The 17,218-nt window shown below is 52.2% G+C and overlaps 1 protein-coding gene across 3 annotated transcripts in view; it reads right to left on the bottom strand.

Annotated features, from left to right (window-relative positions):
* Positions 1 to 7,037: 7,037 nt before the first annotated feature.
* The window catches only part of PAX7 (paired box 7), a 106,852-nt gene continuing 96,671 nt past the window's right edge, over positions 7,038 to 17,218 (bottom strand). For all 3 annotated transcript variants that reach the window (XM_055574316.1, XM_055574317.1, XM_055574315.1), the window contains exon 9: positions 7,038 to 10,946. In XM_055574316.1, the coding sequence (XP_055430291.1) occupies positions 10,831 to 10,946 (116 nt within the window). In that variant the 3' untranslated portion in view covers positions 7,038 to 10,830. The remainder of the gene's footprint in view (positions 10,947 to 17,218) is intronic.

The following is a 17,218-nucleotide window of genomic DNA, read 5'->3' on the forward strand; positions in this document are numbered from 1 at the left end:
AGACGTGCTCTAAAAGAAAGACCGAAGGATGTCCTGGCTGAAGGAAACTGATGCCAGAGAGAAACTTGAACCTCAGGAATAAAGGAAGAGCAGCCGGCATGGTAGATATTTGGGTAAATATAACAGACCATTTTCCTCCTCATAAGTTCTTTAAAATACATGCTTGTTTTAAAAAATGTATTATATTATTTGGGAAGTTTCAATGCGTATACATGTACTGCACTGTAAGTCGCTTCAGTCGTGGCCAACTCTGTGCGACCCCAGAGATGGCAGCCCACCAGGCTCCCCCATCCCTGGCATTCTCCAGGCAAGAACACTGGAGTGGGTTGCCATTTCCTTCTCCAGTGCATGAAAGTGAAAAGTGAAAGTGAAGCCGCTCAGTTGTGTCCGACTCTTTGCGACCCCATGGACTGCAGCCCACCAGGCTCCTCCGTCCATGGGATTTTCCAGGCAAGAGTACTGTAACACACAACTATAACATCAAGGGTTGAAGGCATCTATGTGAAGTTGTAAAATATTAATGCTAAGAAGACTGTGAAGAAATTAGGTGTATATATATATATATATATATATATATATATTATAATTCCTAGAAAGAGTTAAAGTGAAAGTGTTAGTCACTCAGTCATGTCCAACTTTTTGTGACCTCATAGACTGTAGCCCACTAGGCTCCTCTGTCCATGGAATTCTCCATTCAAAAGTACTGGAGTGGGTAGCCATTCCCTTCTCCAGGGGATTTTCCCAACCCAGGTCTCAAACCTGGATCTCCTGCATTGCAGGTGGATTCTTTACCATCTGAGCCACCAGAGAAGCCCCTTAATTTCTAGATCAACAACTAAAAAACAACATAAAGAGAATCAAGAGATAAATTAAAATGAAGCAATAAAATATATTTTAAAAAATCCAAAATAAGGCAGGAAGAAAGGAAGAAAGGAACAGGGAAATTTAAAATGAAATTATAAACAGAAAATAATGAAATGATAGACCTAAATCCAACTTGTGTGTTATGTGTACATATAGTGGACCTTCGCAAATAAAATAATACTTTTAAAAAACAATCATATATTTTAAAGAACCTAAAAGGAGAAAAATGGTTTGTTATATTTATATATGGCTCAGCTGGTAGAGAACTTACCTGCAATGGGGGAGACTCGAGTTCAATCCCTGGGTTGGGAAGATCCCCTGGAGAAGGGAAAGGCTACCCACTGCAGTATTCTGGCCTAGAGAATTCCATGGACTGTATAGTCCGTGGGGTTGCAAAGAGTTGGACATGACTGAGTGATAATCACTTTCACTTTCATATCTGTATTCATTACATTAAGTGTATTCAGGAGCTTATCCTTGAGTTTTTATTTATTTTATCACACTGTCCTATTCAGGAAGCTATCAGGGAGAACATTCCTCTAGCAAGTTTCTAGTTCTCATTCACGTTGGTACTTGGGATACTTATCAGTTTCCCATTTCCCACTGGCTTCTAGGAAGCTACAGGAACCTCCCCGTAATATTAATAAGCATTCCTACGGTAAAAGATCTTGTGGTCACATAAGTTTGTGAAACACAGGGCTAAAGAAAATTAATGTTTCTTTATTCTGTGTCATTTAATCTTTATATAATAGCTACCTTGGGAATTGGTGCCATCATTGTGCCAGTTTTATAAACGACAAGAAAACTGAGTCTTTAGAGAAGTTTAGGCTGCTTGCCCAAGGTTAGGACTGGGACATAGCATGTCTGACTGCAGAGTCCGCCCTCTTAAACAAGTAGAAAAGTTATGTATATGAAGCCCTGGCACAGAGGAAATGCTCATCCTTGTGGCATGGGCAACTCGAGGGCTTCTCTCAAGCCTGGCTTCACAGAAGGAGGAAGTGTGGTCCCAGCCCAAACCCAGGCATCCAGCCATCCCCACTCCAATACTTACCTAAGTCCTACCTGGGGATGCTCCTGCCGAATCCAGTTTTATCCAAAGCTGCCCCTGGTGACCCACAAACTTCGTTGCTGCTGCTAAGTCGCTTCAGTCGTGTCTGACTCTGTGCGACCCCAGAGACGGCAGCCCACCAGGCTCCCCCGTCCCTGGGATTCTCCAGGCAAGAACACTGGAGTGGGGTGCCATTTCCTTCTCCAATGCATGAAAGTGAAAAGTGAAAGTGAAGCCGCCCAGTCGTGTCCGACTCGCAGCGACCCCATGGACTGCAGCCTAAGGGGCTCCTCTGTCCATGGGATTTTCCAGGCAAGAGTACTAGAGTGGGTTGCCATTGACAAACTTCGTCCTGATCCCCTAATCCTCACTCTTATTTCTCCTCAGTCCCACTTCCCTCCTTTGGACGCTTTCTTCGAGAGGTAAATTTTCAGGATTGAGGAAGAGGGCTTCACGGACTTCAAATGCATCATGGAGGTAACTGCTTATTGGTTACTTGTGTGCCCATAGAAGTGGAGGAGGTAGAATCAGACAATTTTTTTTTTTTGCTAAATCTCTTATATACTCCCCTGTAATAGAATTTGCCATCCATACCCCTTTCCTGCCCTGAGATGGACAGAATGGACTTCCCTAACTCTTAGCTTTGGGCTTGCCCATGAAACTTGCCGTGGCCAATAGGTTGTTAGTAGATCTGATCGGAAAGAAGCTTGAAATGGGATTCCCCCTCCAAATGCCCTTAGAACTCTGGTGATCTGTAATCATGGCCCAGAATCTCTTTTCTTCATGGTCCTCCCAGAAAAATTATTGTCAGACTTGCAGCCTGAAGTCCAGCTGCCCATCTGTTTTACTTTTCTATCGCTGCATAAAAAATTACTGACTTAAGACAACTCATTAATTATCTGACGGTTTCTGTAGATGAGAAGTCTGGGCACAGCATAGCTGGGTCTCCTCTGCTGAGGATCTCACCAGGCTGAAGTCAAGGTATTTGCAAGGGCTGTGATCTCATCTGAAGGCTTGATGGGGAAGAATCTGTTCAGGGTGTTGGCAGAATTCAGCCCCTTCTACAGGACTGAAGTCTCCTCTTTCTTGTTGCCTGTCAGTCAAGGGTCCCTCACAGCTCCTAGAGGGTGACCTCACACCCTAGCAATGGTCCTCTTGTAAGACAGCAGCTCGCTTCTTTTTTTTTTTTAAGCAACTTTTTATTGTGCATTGAGATATAGCTGATTAACAATGTTGTGATAGCTTCAGGGGAACAGCAAAGGGACTCAGTCACATATATCCATGCATCCATTCTCCCCCAAACTCCCCTCCCATCCGGGCTGCCACAACATTGAGAGCACGCTTCTTTAAATGCAGCAGGGACTTCACTGAAGTCTGCTTGATGAAGTCTTCTGTAATGTAATGTAATCACGTAAGTGGCCATCCCATCATCTGTGCCAGATAACATGGCCATACCAAGATAGTGACCATCTCCTCGTCTTCACAGATCCTGCCCACCTTCAATGGCAGGGGACTATACAGGTCATATACGCCCAGAGGTAGGAGTCTTAGTGAACTTCAAAGAGTTCTGCCTGCTGCACCGTCCATGCCTAAATTAGTCAAACCACCATTAAGCCACCAAACCGTGAGGGTGAGAATGAATGCTTATTGGAAGCCGCTGGATTTTGAGACAGCCTATTCCACTGGCTGTCTGATTACTGTGGCGATGGCTGGCCGATACACTTCAAGAAGCATTGCCCTCCCAGTTCATACAGTGCCCTATTCCCATTTGGGGGAGGCAGTTTGCTATGATGGGCAGGGTACTGGGACCAGCGAGGTCTGGGTTTGAACCTCTGCTCCTCTCCCTCCTGGCTGGGGGCCCATTTCCTTATCCAAATAGTGGGATCTGCCACGCCCACCTCACTGGGATGTCGGGAAGGTTAACTACAACGTGGATGAGGACCACCTGGCACGGAGGACGCTCCACACATGCTCGCGTTGCATCTCTCTAAAGCTCGTGCTTCTAGCCACCATTTGCGTATCTTCAGAGGGTGGATGTGACGTGCATTCTGGGAGGGGCCGCTGCTCTGCTGACCCCTGGATGGCGTCTCACACCAGCGGGGAGCTGACCTGCAGGGCTCTCTGACCTCGAATGGGCTGTTTGAGCCGGATTGTGGAAGACAGCCCTCCTTGGTTTCTGTGGAGTAGAGACCCTGGATATCCACCCTCAGACAAGACCCCGCCTCCATCTCTCCAGCACATTAAATTTTTAAGTTAATTTAAAAGTGTGACACAGAAGCCTTTTGGAGAGTTTGGTCTTCTCCACTGACCAGCAGTGTAAGCTTGGGCCAGTGACTTCAACTCTCTGACCCTTGGTTTCTTCCCCAAACATTGAGGGTGAGAGTCCAACCTTACAAAGCTGTTACGATGGTGATGTGACAAAATCTGTGTGCTGGGGCCCATCACCGGAGCTCTGCAGATGGAGTTCCCGTTCCCGTAGAGACTATGTCTGTCCTTTATTGCTACTCCCTGGCCTTCCCGGCATCTTAGAGAAGAGCACAGAGCGGGTGCTTAAGGAGACGTTTGCTTTCACCTTCTCATCCCTCATTTAATCCTCATGTAAACCCCCTGCAGCAGATGTTGTGGTCAGTAGGGTTTTTCCCAACAGTTCCACCTCTCACCTCCCAGACACAGGATGGATTACGCTTCCCTGCTCCCTTTTAAGTTCGCTGTGGCCATCGCACTTGCTCTGGTCTATGAAGGGTGCAGAGACGTGACCTAAGTCCCTCGGGTGGAAGCTTTAGGAGACGGTGCGTGATTCACCACCTCTCTCCTTCTGGTACCAGTGACCAGTAACACTCAAGACAACGTCCATTCTCTATCAGGCTGACTATGACGAGTCTTGAACATGAATATGAACAAGGAAAAATGTAAACCTTTGCTGTTTTAAGCCCCCGAGATTTGGGTGGTTGCTACCGCCTTCTAGCCTTGTTACAGTGTGACAGATTTTATCTCCACCTGAAGGATGACGGGAGTAGCTTGGCTACAGTCACACAGAGGGCACGTTGAACCAAGGGTGGAGCTTCACCTGAGACAGCACATTTGATTCATTCCAGGGGAGAGAGTGGAGGTGTCCGGAGGCCTGAATGTACTCTCCTGATGTCTCTTGCAAGTGAGTCCCTGCTCCCTGCCCCGGATATTTACATGATCAGGAGCAGGAGGGATTCTCTGTGCAGAGTAAGTCAGTGCCAGCCTGGGGAGTGGATGGGATGGAGTTGTGGAAGCTGCATTCTTGGGAGGACTAGATATTCTAGACTTAACTTTGCAACAGACGGGATTGTACTCAGAAACAAACAAACAAAGGTTGTGGAGTGGGACCCCAGAAGGCTCCCTAAGAGGGGTTCTCTGGGAGCCCCCAGGGGCAGGCTTGGGTCTGGGGCAACTTGGCATCGTACACTTAACATCTAGCCCTTTGTGTTGCTCCCCGAGCACTGCTGATGGACAGCTCCTAGACGCCTGGCCACTCTCCAGGCTGCTTTGAGACCAGCCTGTGGCTCAGTTTATTGTCGTGGTAACCTGGAAGATCTTTAGATATCATCGAGTCTGCTTTTTAAAACATATATGGAAATAGGGTCTTACAGGGAGAGAAAACTGTCTCAGGACCCACAATGAGTCATATGCAGAGGTCAATGCAGAGCCTGACTAGCTCTTGACTCTCCCCTACATCTTCCTGATTCACTGAAGGACAGCTGCTCAGTTTGGGGTGGCAGGTAGCCAGGGAGATAGACCTGGGTGAACTGTGGCTGGGAGCCCTGATTCTGCCATAAGCTGCCCGGATCCCTTAGGGGGCTGATATAGAGCTCATCGCACTGTAGGGATTCTATGTAGAGCAGGGTGCCTGGCAGCCTTCCGGCTGCTCTGACCTTGGGAAGAGAACTTGGCTGGATTGGGTGGACTCAGATTCTTCCTTTGTGCACATGTTCCCAATCCTTCATGTACATTATCTCCCCAAACTCCTCCAACTCGCCACCTCCCTGTTCAGATGATCCACGTAAACCAGTGCCCTGGAATGACACGGGTGGCCTGGTCTAGAGCCAGAGGGACGCATGTGGAGTAGATGGTGTCAGTCCTTGCCCAGAGCCCCTTTGACCTGGCTGGCGCACCCGTCCCGACTGATGTGAGTCGCTGCTGAGGGCTCACCGCCACTCCTTTCTCTGGAGAACTGCCCTCAGCCCCCGGGGCCACGTTAACCAGAGGTGCTTGGCCACACAAACCCTTTACCCACCCATCCCATCCCGTCCCCAGGCACAGCCAGCAGCCAGTGAATGACTGATCTGTGCAGCAAAAATCCCCTGATCTCAAGGTGAGGCTGACTCCATTCTCTGATTCTCAGTCAGTCCAAAGCTCTCTGCCGGACCAGGTTAGGACTAGACCTCAGGTAAAACCTCCTCTTTGCCCAGCTCCTTCCCCTGCCCCATTCTTCTCCTTTGACTCCCTTATGCAGGGCTCCCCAACTGCCTGGATCTAATGGCTGATGATCTGAGGTGCAGCTTATATAATAATAACAGAAATAAAGTGCACAACCAATGTGATATGTTTGAATCGTCCTGAAACCATCGCCCCTGCCTCAGTCCCCCATGGAAAATTCGCCTTCCACGAAATCAGTCTCTGGTGCCAAAACGGTTGGGGACCACTGCCCTCAAGGATTTCTCTTGAAGGCTCTCCAATAATTCAACTGCCCCCAACTCTCTCATATCAGGCTCTGCTTGAAAGACAATAAGTAAACTTGTGAGCTCTCTGCCACCTTGCAAATTCTGTACATTGATACAAGGAGAGACCACAGAGGGTTCTATGTTTAGTGGCAGGAAAATCCTGGTGAAGAGAACTGAGGTTTCACCAGAGAGATGCGTCCACTAAACAAACATTGATGAGGTTTTTGCTACGTGTCCAGCATCTGCTTAGCACTGGGAGACCTGGTGGGGCGCAAGAGAAATGGAGTTCCTACCCCTCAACACACACTCTCTAGATTAGGTCAAAGGTCTTCTTGACTGCCCCTCGGTCCCTTTTAAGGGCAGTCGCACGTGGAGATCAATTGAGTACACTGAACCCTGGAGATGCTTTTAATTTCTTTTTAATGTATATGTAACAGTTACGCCTGAGTTACAGAGGAAGCGCTTACAAGCAGGTAGTTAAAGCAAATGCCAGTTTCTCTTTCTAGTCTACTACTCCATATAGCTGAATAAATTATGGTGCGATTATACTTAAACACACGCCTTCGCACCCACGCGGACACCCCACTCACACTCTCATGCACACACACTCACTCCCACATGGAGGAAAATGGCTGTGAGTCAAACACGGAAGCAACCAAGTTGCCGTTACTAGGAAGAAGGAATGATCTAGAGTGCTATGCAGATAGTTCCCGGGTTGGGATTGGCCTTATCGATACGCAGATGTCTCTGACAATTGAAGACGGCGGCTGGAGGACCCCCATTTGGCCTCGGCTGTGGTGCCTCTGCGGGAGGGGAAGGAGAAGGTCAGTCGGCCTCAAAAAGCATCCAGCAGTGCGGGGCACGTTGGGGGGCCTGAGGAGACTATCAACCCGAGAGAGGCCCCAGAGTGTCGTGTCTTTTTTGGGCCATCGTGGGGTTTCCCAGAGTCCTGGATCCTCATCTCTGAACGCACTGCCCGCTCCAGGTCCAACAACACAGGATTTCGGTGGAGTGATCAGAGTCATGAATCTGCCTTGTTCTCAGGCCACCACCAGATGGAAAATCTGACCTTCTCGTTTTCCTTCTGGGCAAACCTCTCTCTCGATTATTCTCTCCTTCTCTTTCATCCTCCCCACCAACATCTCTCTCCTCCTTCACGTTCCTCTGGCAAAAGAACGGCAAATGTAAATCAAGGAAAACATACGAGTAAAAAATAAAACATAGCTTGGTTCTTACACATCACTTTTTTTTTTTTTCATAGCAAGAGAGAAAGACCAAGTGAAAAACAAAGCAATAAAAATGAAAAAACCCAGCAGAGCCCGGAATGTATAATTTGAAACACACGATATGCAGATATATCCCTACAGATGGTCCCTGGCGCTAGCACGACACGCACTGTGGGGGTTTTCGGTCCTTTTTTTTTTTTTTTTTAGTATTTATATATATATTTATAAAACTTCCTATAAACGAACAGCACATCACCACGTTTCCAACTAATGTACAAGGAGTCCAGAAGAGGGGCCCCCATAGGTAGGACCAACAGCTACTTGTGAGAAGTTGGAGGAAGCATGTTTTATTTCGCGATGGACTCTATTTACAGGGCTGGAGCGGGATCGTTCCTGGGCCAGCCTTGCCACTGGGATTCAGACCTTCTTTCTCAGCCTGTGGTCAACCCTCAAGAGTTGGAACCTTTTATAATTCTCATCCAGTATCATCTTGCTGGTGAAGCTGCAAGCTGCCAACACCAGACGGAATTTTACAGACTGAGTTGGTTAGGTACATCAATACACTAGGTTTTAGGAAAAAACCTGTTAGGGTCAGGGCTTCTTTCTGAGGAGGGTGGGGCCCCTGGGGGAGTAAGTCCCACTTTCTACCAAGATGGTCGCTTGGGAGAACTCCAAAGAAGATGGACGTAAGGAGAAGTCATTTGGTTTACACCCGTTTTGCCATCAGAGGCAGATATTTGGGATTGGTCCTAGCATTGGAATGTCACTTCCGGGGGTGGGGGGACCTGGGTGGTTTTGAGGTCACCAGCCTGAGATCCCTGCTGCTCCCGGAAAACCCAGGGTATAAGGAGATGCAGCGGAGGGCTGAGACCGGCTTCCAGAGGGAAAGACTGACCATTCAAGGAATGTGGATGAAGACTGTAGTCCAGCTTAAGGAAGAACTGCTTCCTGGCTGTGAGAGCTACAAAAGCCCGGGCCGGGCCACCCACGGGCAGCACGCATCCTTCCCTCTGTCCAGAGCTTGAAGAGCCCAGCGTCTCCTGCCTTGGGTGCTCCCGTTGAACTTTGGCTGACCCTGATGAGCCGCATGTGTCTGGGTGTCCACTGCTACCAAAGAGTGTTTGTCCCCAGTTAGTCATAGGCTCCTCGAAAACCAGAGACACAGGCCGCCTTGGTCGTGGTGCAGGACAGGCCTGAGATACTGAGTCTGAAGACGGCAAGTAGGTGAGAGCGTTTGTCACAGAGGTGATGTCCATGCAGGGAACTGTCCTAGTATCTTGCTAATCCAGTTCCCCAGAAAGGAGGAGCTCAGGTTGATTCCCAAAGCGGCAGCCTTTCCCTCTGGGAATGTCCTGTGAGCTAAGGGCGACGTGTGAGTTGAGCAAAGAGGTGGTGCCAGGTGCCCAGCAGGGGCCAAGCAATTTGGTCCGGTCTATGCAGATTCAGCGCTGTGTCTCCCGTCTCAAGTGCCTTTGACCCAGCAGGACTTGATGCAGGTGATCCACGTGTAGATTATGATGATGGAGATGAAGATGAATATAATTTTGATCAAGGGTAAAGGGAAGAGTTACAACGGAGGCCGTAGTCAGGGGCCTGAGCCACTCCCCAAAGGTCTCAACATGTAAAGAGAAGGCAGTTGGGGAGAGCCACTGGAGTGGCCCTGGAAGATGACCTTGCCCTCTTTTCCAGAACCTTTGGTGCCCCTCTCTGCCCAGGGGCCGTGGCTCAAAGACTGACCACATCTCCACGCCCAGGTCTGCTGGATCAGAAGACAAAGCCATCTCAGCTGAGAACGGGTCAACACTGAAAGATGCCAGTCTGGGTGGGACAGGGACATGCCCCTCCTGCCCCCCAAATGCCAAGGGGACTCTGTGGTCTTGTCTGTGGGGCAAGCAGTCCCTGATGGTCCAAGAACCATTTTCTAGAGCAGATGGAGGCGCCCTTCCTAGAGGGCAGGGCATTCAGGGGATGGGCCCAGGTCTCTGAAGGAGGCTTTGTGAGAAATCGATGCTCCATGGGGTGTGGACTTGAAGGCAGACCGCTGAAGCCTTTGGCAACAAAGGTTTGCCGCCCACAAGCAGAGCAACCCGTTATGAAACCCTCCTCTGAGCCTGCCTCATCGCTCACGTGTTGTCAAGACTTGGTCTCCTCCCCGTGCCATCTGATTCAGCAAATGAGGAAACTGGAGGCTCTGGGTGCTCCCCAGACCCCACCCGGGGTGGGCAAGGTTGGAACCGGGCCTTCAGTGTTAGAGCCTAAAGCTGCTTCCGAATACCCGGCCTGGGTCCTGGTACCCTGGACCAGCCCACTGCCAACAAGCCCCACCCATGTGGCCCTGCCCCCTTGGCTAAGCTTCTTCCTGGTCCTCCCAGTCCCCTTGCTTGGGCTAGATTTCCCCCCTCCACCCAGCAGAGGTGTGTGGAGAAGTCCTGAAGATCTCAGAATTCATGGGTGATTCCTGGAAGCAGCCCAGGGCCAAGGTCCCCCCTCCTTTGCTAAGGAGGACGAGCTGTGGTTCAGGCCCTGAGCCAGAGACCCACCAGGAGGGCTGGCTCCCGGCACTGCCACCGAGATCAGCCCCGTGGGCTCCATGTCTGACCAGGGGACCCACTGGCACTGGGGTCAAAGGGCTCCTGGACCTTATCCCAGACAGCGTTCTCCTTTGGTTGCCCCAGGTGCTCTGTTCAGGGTGAGCTGTGGTCTCTGGGTCTGAGATGACAGAGGCCATGTCAGAATTTGGCTGGGGCAAGACGGCAGGTTACCAGAAACCCTCCAGTGGGGAGAGTGAAGAGGCAGGCTCCACGGGGGTCACTCCAGGTCCCTAACCACAGAGGAACAGTGGGCAGGCTGCCTGTCTCCAGAGGGCTGGCCACAGGAAGGGAATGGGCTCCCTCCCTGGCCTCCAGGGACCCCAGGGCGATGGAGGGACTGAGGATGGGAGGCTCAGGGATCAGTAAGGGTTAGGCTGGGACTCAGGCTAGGGCAAGTCGCCCCAGGGGCCCTAGTAAGCTTGGCCAGTTTCCACAGGCAGGAGTCCCAGCACAGCCGAGTGCTCCCCGAGCTTCATGCGACGCTGTGTGGACAGGCTCACATTTTTGGCCAGGTAATCAACAGCAGCTGGGGAAAAAAAGAGAGACTCCTAGAAATTGACATTCTTTTTGCCTGTTAATTCAATCTGTTCTACATCTATTCATCCACCCATCCATCCACTTATCAATTCATCCATTCGTCCTTCTCTGCATCTACCCATCTCTTCTTCCATCCGCCCATCCACAACCATATCTTTATCCATCTATCTGTTGTCCATCCATTCATCATCAATCTGCCCATCCACTTTTTATCTGTTTATCCACCTGTTCATCCATCCACCCACCTATCCATCAGGTTCTTCATAAGACTCTTTCTCTCACTTCCTTTCCAATCATTCAGCAAATATTTTCTTACCACATTGTTTATCCAACTCCCCTATGGGCTCTGTAGGAAAGTACCTAGGGTATCCCATTGTCTAGCGAAGAACTGTCCCTTTCCCCAGCACGCCTCTACCCATCCCTGTTCTGAGGTGCATCCAGCGAGTCCCCTGGTATCCAGGCAGTAGTCGGGGCAAGGTCCTTCTGCCTTTTCTGGACCCTAAGCCCAGCTCATGGCTGAGGCAGAGCAAGACCTGACACTCAAAAATGAAGGGAGCTTTTGCCAGGGAGCTGAAGGGTCCCTGCAGGAGGAAGGGCCAGGAGCCTATAATGCAGGGAAATGAGACCTGAAGCCTTGCCAGTTCTGGTCACCCAGAGAGGGATGAGAGTCTGAGGGCGTATATTCACGTGTGTGTGAACAGTGGGAACAAGACTCTCTGTGACGGAGTGATGGACACAAGCAATACTTGCCCTTGTATGTGTGCACAGACGTGGGTGAGTTGTGTGCACCTGCGTGAGGTGAATGGTGGGAACACAGGCAGCTGCACAGGTGCGTCCCACCTCAGCCAGGCTCGCGCATCAGGTGTGTGCAGGTAGGCCCACTTGAGTTCTGGGCTGACTCTCCTCATTGTGCCTGCCTGGGGCTGCAGCAGAAACCATCCTGGACCAGAAGATTTGTCTGGCATGTGACCGAGGCCCCTTGAGGCACAGAAAGGCTGCCTCCCAAGCCAGAATTTGCAGCTCCAGCCGATCCTACCTTCTGGGACCCCTCTGATCTGGAGGTGAGAGGAAGCTGGAGAGAGGGCTCTCCCTTCACTGTCCCGTGCCCACTGAGGGGCCTGGTAACACTCTCCATGCCTTCCCAGAGTTGGGGGGCCCCTGCCTAGGGTGGGTGGGTGGAGCCAGGAGGTGACGGCATGGCCAGAGGGCAAATAGGGAGCTGAGATGGGCTGTATCAGTAACTGAGTTCCAGGAGGCCGTACTGCCTAGGGGCTCAAATGCCCTACGTTCAAACTCTTCACCTGCCAATGCTCAGTGTGTGATCTGGGGACGTACCATCTGCCCTTTCCAAGCCTCAGTTCCCTTGTAAGGTGATAAGAGCACCTGGGTTGGAGGGTTATTGTGATTAGATGAGAAAATGTATATACAGCGGTCAGTCAGCACCATGCCTGGTGCACAGGGAGTTGGATGGATGAGGGCTCCTAGGGCTGCGGCGCAGCAAGCAGGCATGCCCTTTGATGGGGAAAAGAAGGAAAGGGACGGTGAACTGGGAGACTCAGGCTCCTGACTACCTCCTGCTCATGTGGCTTTGGGCAAAACACTCTGTCTCTCCAGCCCCGCTTCCTTGTCTGTAAAATGGGGAGGACAAATTCCAGCCTCCTCAAGGGCTGTTTTAAGGACCAAATGAGACAATGAGGTTTAAGATGCCTGGCAAAGGGGGCTCCGGGCATGGCTCCCTGGATTCCTAAAGGATACACGCATGCCCTGGGCCTTACTGGAGGCCTGGACTCCATGTCCCTCAGCTTCCCACGCTGAGCCCCCAGGGGCTGCCTCTAAGGTTACTCAGCCTCCAGGCTCCTAGCTGGGGGGGCAGAGTGGTGGTGGCCCACCTCACCCTTGTCCAGGGTCCAGCCCTTACTCTGGGGGAGGGTGAGAAAACCTCCCATCTCTGGTCTCAGGGGGACCCAGCAGCTGTGGCCACACCGTCTCTACTAGTGGGGTCTGTCTTATCTGGGTTCAGGGTCTCGCCCAAGAGGAGGCCACGTTGTCAGAGTGGTAACAGGAAGTAGGGGCAGGAAAGAGCTGACGTTTCCCCAGAGCTGACTCTATGCCAGTCCCACTCTAAGCACTTTACATGCATCATCTCACTTAATTCCCCCAATACTTGAAAGATCCCAGCATTCCTAAACTGTGGGGCCATAATTCAGGCAGTCTGATGCTAGCTGCTAACCACCCCTGCCAGCTCCACCTCCTGCAGAATCATCCCTGGTCCCCACACAGCACTTGAGAATGGATGGAACTCCCTACAACCCGAAGCCTGGAATGGCCCCATTCTCTATTCCAGGCAAGGTAAGGGACTTGTCTAAGGGCCAGCTCTTCCTGCAGGAGTGGCAGAAAGGTCTGGCTTTGAATAACAATGATGGGAACTGCTAAGTGCCAGGCAGACAATATCTCATCTAATTCTTTCAACTGCCCCATGCTTTAGGCTACAGTTGTTCCCATTTTACAGATGTGGAGACTGAGGTTCAGGAAGAGCCACCGGCCCAGAGGCACATATGAGCTGGAGGTGCCTGAATTTACTCTGCTTGTGCCTCTGGTCACTCTGTCTCTTCCTCTTTAGTCTCTCCCTGTCACCAGCCATGGCCCTGCACGCTGTAGGGACTTCCCCAGGCCCTGTTGTCAAGACGACCAAGGAAACACCAAGAAACACCAAACTTTACTGACGACTCAGCCAGCTTCAAGGGCCCCCGTCATCCCTCAGAGTCTGCCTCTCCCTGGGGTGGGGCCGGGGTCCAGCGAGGGCAGGGCTGCGACTTTTCTCATTACAGCCTGTCAGTGGCCCTTCCTGCCCCTCTGTCTCTCCGAGCCTCCCCTCCTCTGCCTCGTGCCCGAGCCTGGGCTCTCAACGTCTCAAATTAGATTAATCAGGAGTTGGCAGGAGAGGTGGTGGCGATGCCAACCAGTAAACAAATCTCAGCCGTCAGCGTCTCGTCAGCCAGCGGCCCCAGAGGAGGACCCTTCTAGACACAAATTCTTATTAGACTTGTCAGATCTATTAAAATTCTTTTCACACTTCTGCGTTCTATCAGCCCCATCATTAGTACGGCCCTGGCCTCTGGGAACACCAGGGCCATATTAATCTGCTGTGCGCCCTGTCCCTGCCCCCCTACCCCCACCCCATTTAGGGATGGGGAGAGACAGACGGATGGATGGGTGGCGGCAGGGAGCAGGGGGGGAGGGTGTGACGGTGTCCCTGGGAAGATGAGAGGACCAAGGCGAGGTGGTGGACTCTCCTGCTTTAGGGTTTGGTCCACCTGACCCAGGCACACTCAAAAGTGATGCTCTCCATGGTCAAAGGGGTGGCCCTGTGCGCCTGGACAGATACTGTTTGGTGGTCCCAGCCAAACTCCCTGGGATCCCCTTTCCTCATCTGCCCAGAGGGAATAACCCAGGACCCTGCACCGGGTGGCGGTGGGGATGGGGTGCCAGACCCACAGCAGATGCTCAAGAAATGATCACTTCTCCTTCCTTTGCAGACGTGCATGTTGTAAAGTGATACCCTGGAGCCATTATAGACACAGAGTAGTGAATACTCACAGAGAAATAAATCTCTGTCCATGCACAGATGAGTGTGAACTTGTGAACAGGACTCCATACCAAGGCTAGTGTGCATCATTCCTCAACATCTTGCACAAGTTTGTGGTTTGACTCAAAGAGAACTAGGTTTGAAGTTAGGAGACTCCACTTTCTGTGGGACCATGGGGAAAGTTCCCAGCCTCTCTGAGCCTTAGCTTTTGCATCTGTAACCTGAGGACAAACCTGGGGTTTTTGAGGATTACACGAAATGAAGAACATGCATTTCCCCCAGTGCTCAGTGGGCTAACTCATGCACAGGACAGGTGTGGGCAGACGGCAGGTGGCCCTGGGCATACACAGCATGGCTTAGAGCATGAGGCTGTCACACATGGACTATGGTGAATTCAGCGGCCCGTGGACAGGGGGAGGTGGTCAGTGGGAATCCCACGTGTGTCCCTGGGCTGTCCCAGGATGTCACAGCCAAGGGGGATGGTACCATAGGAAAACATCAAGACAATGGAATCGAATCCCTGGGCCCCCATTTCACAGATGGCAAAACTGAGGCTCAGAGAGGCGGGTAACTTGCCCACATCAGGGTGGTGGAGGGACAGACTCTCCCTCAGTTCTCTCCTAGTGTGCCCCGGGAGCCTCTGTGGGCTGGGTGGATGAGAGTGGGGTCCGAGCTGGGGTACCCCTGGGGAAGGGCTGGAGGAGGTGGCCCAGGAGGAGCTCTGAGCAGCCCCTGGCAGAGCCAAGGGAGGCAGAGTGGGGCTGGAGGGGGATGACTGGGGGGCGGAGCTGGAGGTCGGAAGGGTGAAGGGGTGTGGGGGGTGAGGAGCGGGCAGGGAGGAAACCCCGGCCAGCTCTTCCCCAGCGAAGGGGAACAAAACTCCCTTCTCGCCCCCTGGGGCCCTTTCCCTTTTTGATCCCCCCTCCCTCATGGCCCCCATGCTGACTTTGGGGTTAATTTTATTTCCGAGTTGGGCAGGCGCCCCTGGAGGCGGGCACGGGCTCCGGGTGTGACTAACGCCCGCCCCGGGCCGGGGCTGTGGCTGCCGCTGGAGCCACGCTGAACTCTTTATCAAGAGCATGTGTGGCCTGCTCCGTGCTCGGGAACGCAGGCCGGGGCACGGGGTCACCCTGGCCCCTCTGCAGACACCGCCCTGCCTGCGTGCACACCCAGCTCTCAGACTCACAGGCACACACACACACTCACACAGACACAATTATACACACCTCATGAGTTCACACCCAGATGCACACCTGGATACCAGTACACACAGCCACACCTGTACCCATGCTCAAGCATACCCATACCTGTAAGTACACTCTGCACACACACAGACCCCAAATACACATGCTCATTCCAGCATACGCACATGGCAAATGCATGTATACACATGTACACACAGCCACACATGGTCCATATTTACACACATGCACGCATACTCTCCACACAGTGCAGCAGGTCAAACACACAGGCACCCACACACACACTGAGCCACATGAACACGCCTGAACGCACATTTCTACACACATGCGTATGTTATAGCCACATATACTCACATGACCAAATGTGTACACATGTTCACATAGAAACCCATGTGCACACAATATGCTCATTTACACTCACACATGTAAATCGTCATGTGCACAGATACATTGTGTCACTCCCACATCCACGGATCCACATATATACGCGTGCTCACCTAGACACAGAATGTGTGCACTAACACGGGTGTGCCAACACACACACACACACACACACACACACCCCGCAAGGTACTCCTGACACGCTCACTCGCGCTCACCTAGACACATGTACGTGAACACACGCACCCAGAGGGAGGAGGCCATGAACACAGCGGGGAGGTGAGGCCGGCACAGCTGGCCCGCATTTAGCCGTGGAGGCCAGGCTGTGCGGGGGGTGGGGGCGGGGGTGGGGTCAGGAAGCAGAGGTCAGGGGCCAGGCGGGACTGCGCAGGGGCAGAGAGGGCCCTGGGCCGGGAGGTCACACCCTGCTGCCACACGCCCTTCTGATGAGTTTGACACCAGCAGGTGATGCCCCTGCCGGGGGCTGGGTGGGGGCTGCGTGACCTCAGCGCCCCCACCCCGGCCGTCGGGACTGGCTCCGCGGCCGCCCCGTCCACCTGGCAGCTGGAGGCGGTGGCCCAGTCTGAGGGCCTGCCGTCTCTGCTCCAGACCAGGGGCCAGGAGCGTGGCACTAGGGGTGGGCACCAGAGACCACCTCATGGTCTGTGGAGACCAAAGCTGGGGTGGGCTGGGGGAGAGAACTCGAGACACGGCTCTGCCCTGGGGGGCAGGGGGAGAAGGAGAAAGGGGCACGGTCTGTCCCCTGGCTCCCCAGCGCTCGGCATGTGCCTTGCGCAAGCGGGGAGCTGCAGGTCACCTTCCGATCTGATTTCCTCTTAGATTTAAAACCTGTAATTTGCTTTAATTTAGTGGTTGGGAAGATCCCTTGGAGAAGGCAATGCCTACCCACTCCAGTAGTCCTGCCTGGAGAATTCCACGGACAGACGAGCCTGGTGGGCCCCCGTCCCCGAGGCTCCAAGACCCGGACACGACTCAGCGACTATCACTGCCACATTCACAGCCACTGAGAAGTTTTTCAAAATATTTGGAACAACTTGAGTGTGCAAATCTACTTCCTCCAGTTGTAAATTT

Source organism: Bubalus kerabau, chromosome 3, assembly GCF_029407905.1.
Source record: "Bubalus kerabau isolate K-KA32 ecotype Philippines breed swamp buffalo chromosome 3, PCC_UOA_SB_1v2, whole genome shotgun sequence".
NCBI classification, from domain to species: Eukaryota; Metazoa; Chordata; class Mammalia; order Artiodactyla; family Bovidae; genus Bubalus; species Bubalus kerabau.